The sequence below is a fragment of the Opisthorchis viverrini genome, assembly GCF_000715545.1.
Source record: "Opisthorchis viverrini unplaced genomic scaffold opera_v5_89, whole genome shotgun sequence".
In the NCBI taxonomy this organism is placed as follows: Eukaryota; Metazoa; Platyhelminthes; class Trematoda; order Opisthorchiida; family Opisthorchiidae; genus Opisthorchis; species Opisthorchis viverrini.
The window spans coordinates 100,475-112,490 of record NW_008751744.1 but is presented as its reverse complement, the minus strand read 5'-3'; the positions used below and the strand labels follow the sequence as shown (position 1 = coordinate 112,490).

The following is a 12,016-nucleotide window of genomic DNA, read 5'->3' as shown; positions in this document are numbered from 1 at the left end:
GGTATAGGCACCTCGGAATGATTGTGTTAAGCTAGCACTAAGTCCCTCCCCCATCCACCTTTATTCTTTTCCTTACAATAAGGCTTTCAAATAAGTCATGGCTGTACGGCAGTGAAGCATTGGTGTTGAACACTGATGTCATGCTGTCGTTGATGATGATGATGTCCCAACCAGAAGGAGTCATTTCTGGAGACCTCCGCTCCAGTGACCTATCTAGATTGAGGTTCTTGCAGCTTGTTGGCAAGATGCTCTGGCTTTGGGCAGCAAATCTCCCGAGTGTAATACTGTGGCGAACGGAATCTACACACCAAGTGCACTGAACATAAGGGGTGGTGATTGTCGTTGACACTGCTGTGTTATGGATTTCTGAACCGACTAACTAGTAAGGAGCCTCAAGAAAAGACTAGAAATATCCATGGAGGGAAACATAATTCTCGGAGGACGACTTGTTAAAGGAGCATTTGCTACTGATATGAACGCGTGCTCGGGATGTCGACCGACAATAATCAGCAGCAGTTACTAAAGGTTGACAGTAGGAAAAAGTGAAAACCATCACCCACTTGCACCTTCACCGATCCACCTGGAAGAAATAAATCACCAGAATCATTAAGTTTCGTTCCGATAAAAGAAACGGTGACTTCATTGGCGCTATTAGGCATCGCGTCCTTTAATTCCCAGTCAAGATTGGAGCCAAAATAGTTGTGGCAATCCGTGTCTGGAGGAAGCTCTGCTTTATCACCGATATCAATGTAGTCGCATAGCTAAAAACACAGAAGGCCCTCGAATTATTTGTGAAATTTGGACTCACCTCATACAAAACCAAGCCGTAGGACGCCGTTACCGCCGAAACTTTAACCGAATTCCGGAATGTCGCATTTTTCTCATACGCCGTGCAATTAATGGAAACCGTGGAATCCATGAAGTTCGAGTGCAAAACAATTATTGCAGGAGGCCGCACATGGAAATCCGCAGCGGATATAAAGTGTATCACCTGCGATCCCTCCTTTGCAGTGAACCAATAGACGGTCCGTTTGTCCTTACATTCGAAATCCTTGCGGGACACCTGAAAGCCAACCATGTTTGCACTGCAGCGAACAGGAAAACGATGATGCTCACCTCCCACGCTACGATGGTAAACCCATAGAAAATGAAAAGAATGGTGGACCGCGTGAACATCTGTGGAACGAGGAAAAAAGCTACCCAGTTAATGTAGCACAACATAGCGCTGTTGTGACTTGGTGACGTCTTGCAACGCCGTGTCGGTACTTGGCTACCTACTCTGTCCATTATAGTATGCCAAAAGGAATGGTAGCTTCAGGTAGCCATTTTGGTGACAAGGGAGGATTATTAAAACTGTATTCACGAAAGTGTGTTCACGAAAAGTGTTGTGGATGGAAAACAGAAACCGATGCTGATGCGTCAGTGGTAATAGTGATACCTAATGTGATACTGATGGCATTACCATAACCTCGTCAACAATCTATTTTGGTTCGTCTCATACAAATTGCACGATAAATACCTCATCTACGGCTATATAGTTATACAGAATATCCCGATTGCCACAACTTTCCGATTTTTCATTTTTGTCACCTATGAGGAGTTCATGAAAGGCTCCGTAGGATCCCGACAAAAATAGAACCTTAATTTGGCTCATATGCACTGTAACAGCGTTTGTTCCAGTCGCACTTCGTCTTTGCCCAAGGTGTAACGTTTTTTAAATAATAATCCTCGGTGACTTACACGGTCCCTACGTGCATGTGATGAGTGTTTTTGACACAAATCAATGATACCTAAAACGCCATTCAACGACAATGTGTAACTATACAGTCGAAAATGAGGTATTTATCGTGCAGGTCCAATTTTTATGGGACGAACTAACGAGAAATTGTTTACGATTTGTGCTAGTAGCATCAGCCGTTATACATAGTCGCTGGATGGTGCTTTAGGTATCACTAGTTTGTCAGCAACACTTACAGCGCGTGCATACAAAAATGGTGTAAGTTACCGGAGATCGCACAATAAGGCCATGATATCTTGGGCAAATACAGCTAGACTGTAACCGAAACGAACACCTAAAAACCATTGCAGTGCACATAAACCAACATAAGGCGACAATGTTATTCACTGAGCTACTCATAGGTCAGAAAAAGGAAAATCAAAAGGCTGTGATAGTGACACTAAACGACAATAACAACTTCCTACGACGGTCCTACACACTCCCTCTTGAACCCAATTTAAAGCACTATTAAACATTTATTTATGCGAATCCTCGCGCTGGCAAGCATACTGCCTCGCGCTGTGAACATAAAGAGCAGTGCTACACCCTTTTTTCACTTGTGATTTCCAGTTTGATGACAGCCACTGACCGACAAGAACAAAACAGACCCGGGAAACTTGGGAAAAAGCCTCGATTCTGTGTATCAATACGCGAATCCGTGAATACACTATACTACACTAGAATCTCCACGAGGGGGAAGAAGCGTTGGGCTAAAGATGCTCGATCCGGTCGGCTGGCATTCTGACGAATCACGGCAAACCTTCGTTTTGTCCGTAGTCCGCACGTGACGCATCCGTCTAATTGATAGGATGTTGAGTTATTAGATACGGATGGCCTTCAAAGCCCTTCCCCTTGAGAAGGCTGTTCAATCGACCGCTCCTCTAAACTGTGACGACTCATGGATATGCTGTAGCATGTTGATGTGTCCATAGGGGCGTGAGCATTCAGGGATTCACGGATTGATATCGGGGATCGGGGCTTTCGCTTAAGTTTCCCGATCTGGGATCTGAAACTCTCTACTTCAGAGGCATGTCACAGCTGTCCGGCATCCTATGCGGCATGTTTCTTTTACGGAACCACAGTCTGCTTCTCGTTTGGTTCCCTTGAACTGATCGTGTCTATCAACAAATCTATTCCCCGTGACTGACGTGTTCGACCCTGCGTCCATCGCGGAGGGCAATCCTCATACAAACAAAGCAGTAAAAAGCTTCTCTTTGATTGATATGGCGTCCCTGCTGCAGGCTATCCCTCTTGACTTTCTGGATCTCAGTTGAACGATCCGCATGAACCTGAGACCGTATGATAAAGGGTTCGGAAAGCGGGTATAACGTTTCACGGATTCACGGATTAGCCGATTTATGCAAAGGATCGAGGCTGTTGCCCAAGTTTCCCGGGTCGCTTCTGTTCTTGTCGGTCAATGGCTGTCGTTCATCTGGAAGGCACAAGTGAAAAAAAGGGTATAGCACTGCTCATTTTGTTCTCAGCGGGGGGCAGTGTGCCTGCCAGCGCGAGGATTCGCATAAATAAATGTTTAATAGTGCTTTAAATTGGGTTCAAGAGGGAGTGTGTAGGACCGTCGTAGGAAGTTGTTATTGTCGTTTAGTGTCACTATCACAGCCTTTTGATTTTCCTTTTTCTGACCTATGAGTAGCTCAGTGAATAACATTGTCGCCTTATGTTGGTTTATGTGCACTGCAATGGTTTTTAGGTGTTCGTTTCGGTTACAGTCTAGCTGTATTTGCCCAAGATATCATGGCCTTATTGTGCGATCTCCGGTAACTTACACCATTTTTGTATGCACGCGCTGTAAGTGTTGCTGACAAACTAGTGATACCTAAAGCACCATCCAGCGACTATGTATAACGGCTGATGCTACTAGCACAAATCGTAAACAATTTCTCGTTAGTTCGTCCCATAAAAATTGGACCTGCACGATAAATACCTCATTTTCGACTGTATAGTTACANCAGATGCCCAACTCCTTTTTGGCATCTATCCTCGTGATGTCTTCTGGTCCCTTTTCACCATGCATAACAAAGGCATTCGCTGAGTCTGTTCCAAACGACATATGGACGCACTTTTCATCATTCAGAGGAAGGTGCCAGTCCAACGACCGCTGCTTGGCAGCGTCTGCACCCATTTGGAGGGCACTGGTATTGGAACTCCAGGATTTCAAGCCATCCGCAAAAAGTTGACATGGACTTGCAGAAGCATCTGTGAGGTCGTTGTCGTAGATCAGAAACAGTACTGGTCCCAGGACGAAGCCTTGAGGAACTCCAGTGGAGACCGGCGCTAGAGAATAGTAGGTCGAGCCTATTCTCACTTGGAGTGATCTGTCTGATAGGAACGTTGTAAGGTCCTGTCAGGATTCGCCAAAATGGACTTGGATGAGAGGTTTCCTGATGCCTGACGTCATGAGCTGAATTGTCGCTGCGTCGCGTGCGCTCCCTCTGGTCTCCTGTTTAGCTCTAGCTATCGTGACCACAAGTTCGTGGACACTGTGGCCATCTCCAGTTGTTTCGTTACAAACGGCACTGAGGGGTTGCTCGAAACGTTTAGACTCCTTTATCTAATCCAGTCACAACATATCAGGGCCTTCACAGTTTGTAGGTAGCAAGTTCCATTGAGTTGCATACTTTTGTTTGTCAGGGAACAAACCAGCTTCCCACGCGACTTCAAGATTTCACCAGATGCATTACAGGTGGTGCACTTTTTGTGTCCCACTGGTGGTTTCCCGATCACGTCCCAGGTTCGTCTCGAAATCAGCGTGAGTTCAGAACGTGTAACCGGTCTGCCGATGCTACATACTGTGGCGAATTTGTGTTGACTGGATGATTTCATCCCAAAATCAGAGGCCATGTTCCCTGCCTGCATCGTTTTGTTGGGCCAGTGTTTGCACGAGATCATGAATCTGATTCTACAGCGTTCTTTGTGACCCATTCGACTGCCGTTGCTGTACCTGTGGTTTCGGTGGAAACAGTGGCGTGGATACTGCCACTCTTAAAAAACTAACAGGGTATGGGCGATTTCCCTGCAGTTCAGTCTTAAGGTTGCTAAGACGCTGGCATTAGGTGGTGGGCTTCTGCGGTGTTGACTCCGGTTCCTATTCATTTCGATTCTGTAGCCAGGTCCGAAAATCTGCATCATGTGGCGATTGAAGACCAGCCACGAAGATGTGGCACTCGAATTGATCCTCGGTCATGGGGGCGAGCTGAGAATGCTTGCATTGCCTGTTGGTCACGCCAGCATTATTATGAAGTCTCGAACATGCCCTTTCATAATCTTAGGCACTGATGATGAATAGTGGACAAAGAACTTTGTTCACCGAGTATTTGTTCTAGGAACTTGACAGTATCTGCAAAACCATGTTCACGAGTGAGTTTGTGGAGTGTGAAATCCGGCCATGTAAGACGGCGGAACTGAATTCGGGCAGCGTAGGAGGTCGCTGGTTGGTTCGCTAAGCTGGGCAGCTTGATGGCAAACGATTCCTCGCTAACCAAGGTGACAATATCAGTGCGTTGTTAAGGGGCGTAACGGTGTGTAGCGATGGAGTGGCGGCTGTGCGTTGAGTGGTGCTGCGTGTGTCAGTGTCCGCGCGCTAGCCGAGGCTGACCCTCAATCTTGATTAGTTGTTCGGTCGGGCGGTTCCGTTGGTTGCTCTGGTATCCTGACTCCTGGTTTGCCGCTACCCACATAACTTTTGGACTGCGCACCCCCACCCTATTTCATCTAGTCTGTACTGGAGTGACCTCTGTTCATGGCTGTTCCGGGTTCCGGCTGGTGACCTTGCTTTATTGGCGTATCCGTTATTCGGCATGGTAAATTGGATCCAGCTCAAATTATCGGTTGATGAAATGCGACGTGGGGTACCATGTTTCCGGAAATTCTTTTATATGTCGCGCATCTCCTTGTGCCAAAAAATCTGCCTTCTTAAAAATGAATTTGTAGACTTTTAGCCTTTGGGCGTGGATACCAAGGATAGGGGTTGTACTTTTCTGTTTGTGTGTATAATTTCTCAGTTTGTCCAAGGTAGAAGTTGTTGCGGTCGTTACACTTAATTTGACATATCACACTGCTCCTCTTGGTTTTGTCTGCGTTGTCCTTCGGCCTTGAGTTTAATTTTTCTGGAGTGGCATTCGGTTTGTGCCTCACGAAGTTTCCTCTTGAACTAATGATCTTGTTGTGGGTTCCGATATATTTTTGACGTAATGCTGAACTGGTGACTTTTTCTTGCACTTGTTACCGTTGCTCGTACCACTGCGCTCCGTAACAAAATGCTGAAAGTGTTAACTCAATTAGTGGCGAAACGGTTGCGACCAAATACCACAGCAAACAAACCAACGATTACCATCAATGATGACTCATTGTGCATTTTTACATTCTCCATCTAGATCAAATATCCAGAAAATGATCAGGACATCCTCGGAGCCAGACCCAACTCGACGAGTGAACCCTGTGCTCATGCTTTTTACACATGCTGATTCACATAGCAGCATCACTTGAAACTCATGCTCCCACGCTTAGCTTTGTGGTTTGATTTCAGGAAGGACGTAGATGGCCCCACTTCCTGAACCCTATCAGGCGGTGAAGCTGAGTAAGGGTCCGAGTCGTTCTCCATGTGAATCACCCTCACTTGTCTAACCAGCACCAATAAAACTGAGTCGAAATTACCAATGTTTGCTGTTTTTTCTTTGGTGTCTTGGCAACACTGCCTTTATGAGGGAAGGAAAATAATGTGAATATGTGATTTTTGATGCTCCACTTGTATAGACACGCGTGTATAAAAGCAAGCAGAGGTTTGTGGTGAGACGATACACATACCAACCTATAATATGAGGAGAACCAGTAATTATAGCACTAGAATATCCTGTTCCATCTCGCTCTCCTTGCGAAGTCAGCTGAACGACGTCTATATATTAGTCTAAGAGGAAGGATAACAGGAACATGAATTTTTTGGGAAAGCTAGTATTCTATTTCTTTAGCGATGGAGAAATGCGTTGCAATCGTTCTGGCTTACCAGTCTCTGAGGTCAAAGGTCAAAGGAACCCGAAGGGACCCCTATTTGGACCAAAAAACACCTGGGATCTTACATTGGCATCTTCCACCTCTGCGTTTCCCTTGGCCGGCCCAAACAATCACGTTGTTCACTTAATCGCACATCCCAGCCCAGTTACCTCAAACATGAAGTCCGTCATGGGGTTATCCAGAAACCGAGGTATGTCAGCGCATGGATGACACGGTACCACGATACACAGTTTTGTAGCATGCCCGCAACTATTCACTCCTTATTTTAGACTATGTCGTCTCGCTCACTTGTTCACCTGCCTACAACTGCAAGCTAACACTTCACCTGGCTCCAGACGAACCCGGAATCCGTTTAATCCAATCTGCTGAACCTTCTGCTCCGATGTGAACATCTAGGTGATTTTTATTCTATGCTCATCACAAAGCCAGTCAGTTTTGGCACGGTTTGCTTTCCGTCTTGTGCATTGGCAATACATTCCCCAAGGAACTTCTGCCCCCGACTGCGCTCCAACAGCGATATATGTGAGTCACTATCGTTCCAATGTACACCGTAACTATGAGGTTCATGCTGCGTTTATCCGTATCGTCAATTCTTCTAATTCGTCAGCCCCACTTATGCCTTTTGTGAACCTGATGTTAAGCCCAACTACCAAGTCCAACTTTACCTCATTGGTGGTTTCAGACTGGTTAAAATTGATCGGCCAGATTGTGGCAATCGTGCCACTGCACCTAATTCGCTGTTCTGGTTCGCAACTTGAAGGTTTCCTGTAATATGTCAGACAGAATGCCTCCTTATTGTCCTCCTTTGTTTTCTTTGGCACGTCACCTTCAAATCTCAACGATATAATCTTGTCACAGCTTGATATGTTTCCCCCAGAAGATAAACTCCTGATGACTCTGTCTTTTTTCCCATGCCGGTTTATGCGTGACCAAGTTTACGTCAGATACTGATTACTTTTATGACACCGTGTTTTTAGCGCGATTATCAGTACCCGCAAACCCTCCGGTCATTCATTATTCTGACTGTAACGGTATGTTGATGCCTGATGGCATGCCACCCACTAGTTGAAAAGAAACATTGTTGTTACTATTATAACCTGACGCTTGACGGATTTCCAGATTGTTTGCATGTAACAAACTCTACATACGACACGCTGGACATGTGTTCCTAACCCGATTTTAAGCTTCACTATACGTTGTGCACGTTCATTGGTTGCTTCTTACGGGATCGCTAACTTAGGATGCTCAGACCGCCATTACAATCGGCAAAGGGTACCCGCTATGTCAGTCGAATTTGACCGGTTTGGGTAATTATTTCCATAGCAAAAACAGCTTGAAGAGGCAAAACTTAATCTCACCGAGTGAGTGTTTCATACCACATATTCCGACATCAGTGGTCAGCGATGACGAGTCTTCTTTTGAGTCAAATTATGCACCCACCGCTTCAGTCAAACAGTTCACATCTGACCCACTTTCTAGTCACATCTTAGACTTGCGGTTCATGTTTACAACTGATCTTTCCAAGTTTGATGACGGATGGAAAGTCAGATTATTGCTGCAAAGACTCGGTACATCTGAGCACGGACGAAACACAAACGTCATTTGCTACAAGCCGCCTCGCGACATCGGTTTTTGTGGAACGGTCATAACACTGTCTCAGATTTTCAGCGGTGAAGCATCGCTGTTCAATATCCGTTACTGATGCCTGAAGCTCGTAGAGAAAGATGATGGCGATCTTAGTAAGTTTGCCGGTGATGTCAGTCAGAAACGTGAGTGCTTCAAGCTCAGCTCGGTTACGGACAGCAACTTTGAGTGGCTCATTTTTGTATCCTGGCTTCAGTCGTCTCAAGATCCAAACATCATAACCTGGTTGCATAAGAAAATCAAACAAGGTGCTGAAGCGACGTTGCAGAGCCTTATTGCCAAATGACAGGCCTCATCAACCTGAAGCGCGACACACCCAAGTTCAACTAGTCACTCATTACTTTAATTGGCCATGTACACGCCATCTCCGGCGCTCCAAAGCAACATGCCTGATCGAAAACAGGGCGTTTCACACAAATTATTGGCATTAGATGTGTGGCATTTTATGCGTTATTGCAAATTTAGGTGGAGGCCCAGTTGTCGTGAATACAAAAAATTATATTTATCTTAGGGGCAGTGGCTACCAGCGCACCACTTTATAGGTCACCAGTCGCAGCTCAACTCTGGAACAGCAACAGCTGAAATTGCTTGCGGATGGGTCGTATCAACAACATTCCAGCTTGTTCGCAGATTGGTATGAGCTTTGATGTCACGCTGCTCAGTAAACAAACGTAGAAACAAATTGGCAAGCCACTCAAGGAACCGGCTAAACATTGGCACCTCAATGCTTCTGGGGGTGAACCTCAATTGACCGACGGGGTTGACCGCTCTATACACTCAAATGGCTCGAGGATACAAGCCGTATGCTACCTGATATCATGTTCCAAACCTGATCTGATGGGGCTGGATTAGATCGACAAGCTGAATGTGCAACCTCATGCCCGCAGCACCCGGAGGAACCTCGAACTAACTCTCATTGCGAGGCTGGCGACAAGCTTGGACGGTGCTCAAATGCAAGAGCCATGCTGTGCCTCCTCACTGGCATCAAACCAGTTTTCAGGCAAAAATGCCAAGTAACATGTACATACTTGCCTACTAATGACCAGCGAGTAGACCGGTTACGGAAGGTCGGTGCTCTTCAATCGATAAACTCCTCTGCATGGGCCACCTCAATCGTGTCGCTGAAGGACGCTGACGTGGAACTTCGGTTGAGTACCGATTTCTCCAACGGTCTCACCGCTGTATGGGATACTGATCATTACCCTCTGCTTCTTCCATACGATGTTTTCGCGAAAGTAAATTGATGCAAATTTCTCGCGAATATGGAACTTGCCGATGCTTACCTCCTGGGTAAAGTGGAGGAAGAATCCCGGGAGCTTCTGACGATAGATAGACTCCATGGCCCGTTCCACTATATCCTACTGGAATTTAGTGTCATCACAGCGCCTGCAGTATTTCAACAAATCATGATCACGATGCTAAATGCTGCATCAGGCCTTGTGCCCATTTGTTCGATTTCACTTTTATTGAAGGAAGTGCTTGTCAATCCAATCCACAAAACCGGTGACTGACTATCACTTGGCAGCTACAGGCCTAGAAGCCTCATTAGCGTGGTGTGCAAGGTGATACAACGCATTCTGGAGCGAGCTACCCTAGATCTCTTTCCTTTAAATAACTTGAAATCTCCAGTCAATATGGATTTCTCCCAAACCGCCGTTGCGTGGCAAACTTGCTCGTATTAAGAGAAAGCTTCACGCAAACCGAAAACGATGAGCCCATAAAGGATGCCATATTTCTTACCACTCAGAAGCGCTTGATGGGGCTACACACGTTTCGCTGCTCGACAAAATGGTGTTTCACAGGAGTTAAGAGAAAATTCTACTTTAAATCAAGGCGTTCCTATCTAATAGATCATTTGGAGTGAAAATAGGCCCGACCTACTCCTCTCCAGCGTCGGTCTCGATTGGAGATCCTCGGGGTTCGGTTTCGGGACCACTGCTGTTTTTGATTTACGCCGACGACACACCAGATGTTCTTGCAAGTCCATGTCTACTTTTATTCAGATGACTTGAAATCCCGGAGTTTCAATGCCAGTTCCCTTCGAATGGTTATAATGGTCATTGGACTGACTCCTTCCTATCATTTAAAGGAGACTCAGCGAATGCCTTTGTCATGCATGGTGAGGAAAGACCAGAAGCCACTGCGTGGATAGATGCTAAAAGAAATTCGGGCACCTGGCTCTCTTTAAACATGTCCTACCCACAACTTGAGAAACTGGTCCAAAATCCATTTACCGTCCTACGGAGGATTCGGCGCACCTTCCTCATTATTAATTCTCATGGACTTCCAACTACTCTATGAGGTCTGCGTCAAACCGCTCCATGAATATGCTAAACAAGTTGTCTACTCAGGACGTACGAAGGACGTAACTCTCATTGTCCGGTAACGTGCGACAAAAATAGTTGGCAACCTCGAATCCGTGGAATACGAAACGCGTCTCGTGGCACTTGAAGTCTTTCCACTGGAGTATCGTCACCTCCGAGGGGAACGAACCCCCACTTATGCCCTGTTTGAACAAGGCTTAGCCAACAGGATTTTCACTGTCGACCCAGAAAACGCATGCCGGGGACATGGTGAGAAGATTTTCCAGCTCAGAGCGCACAATTCAGTAGGCGGAATTTTTCCTCGTTTCGGCTAGTAGGTGCGTGGAATGACCTTCCTCCGGCGCTTGTCCACGCTTCTCCTGGAACCCGGTTGAACGCACTATTGGGCAATTATTTCTGTGAGTCCTTGCGCTTAAAATCCTACTGCCCCTCGCTCAGGACATATAGAACGGTGCTACATCCTTTTTTCGCTCATGCCTTCCAGGTGAAAGGCAGCCTCTGAATGACAAAAACAATACCGACCAGGATAAGTTTGGGTGAAAGCCTGAATCCTGTGTATCAATCCGTGGATGGGTTGCAGGTCCCATGAATTGTGTCAGCTCTTTGATAACGCGTACACAACAGCGCGCCGAGATAAAGCACCTTTTTGATGCTCCTTGGTTTCATCATCGACCAACATGACTGCCAACAAGACTCAAAGAAAGTTAACGGTTTCGAAAGTATACCAGCACGTGACGTCCCACAATTATTTCCTCGGCGTCGTCAGTTGATACCGTACGTCTCTGCACGCCATACATCGCCCCCAAGGCTCACTGAATTAACCAATTACCAAGACCACAAGTGGACATGGCCAAAAGAGTGCCGACCATCCTGGTCACTCAACTTTCGGCTCCTCTCCCTCGAGGGCAGTGGAGACGGTGTTGAAATGCTTGTCCACAAACTGCCCCAGCCTTTTCAACAAACTTGGCGATGTTGAACAGTCAGCTTGTCTTGAACAGTCGTCCAGAATCGCACTCTCTGATAATCGTCGTTGCATCAGATGCCTCGGACTACGGAATTTGCGCATTAAATTCATGTGCATTTCCTGACATCAGCCAGAAAGTCATTGCACATGGAGCAAGATGCCTGACATAAACAAGGCCAATCCATATTCGGATAGAATAGCAAGATTTGTCGCTCGTGTTCGCCATCAAAAAGCTTCACAAATGCTTTACGGCCCTCACCTTACCCCACTGACCGGTCACAA

The 12,016-nt window shown here is 46.2% G+C and overlaps 1 protein-coding gene across 1 annotated transcript in view; it reads right to left on the bottom strand.

The window, feature by feature from the left end:
- T265_04955 (hypothetical protein) overlaps positions 1 to 2,253 on the bottom strand; it is a gene marked incomplete at both ends in the record, with an annotated part of 16,857 nt that extends 14,604 nt beyond the window's left edge. The window contains 3 exons of the mRNA XM_009169832.1: positions 561 to 761; positions 809 to 1,063; positions 2,218 to 2,253. Coding sequence (XP_009168096.1) covers positions 561 to 761; positions 809 to 1,063; positions 2,218 to 2,253 — 492 coding nt within the window. The remainder of the gene's footprint in view (positions 1 to 560; positions 762 to 808; positions 1,064 to 2,217) is intronic.
- Positions 2,254 to 12,016: the final 9,763 nt, after the last annotated feature.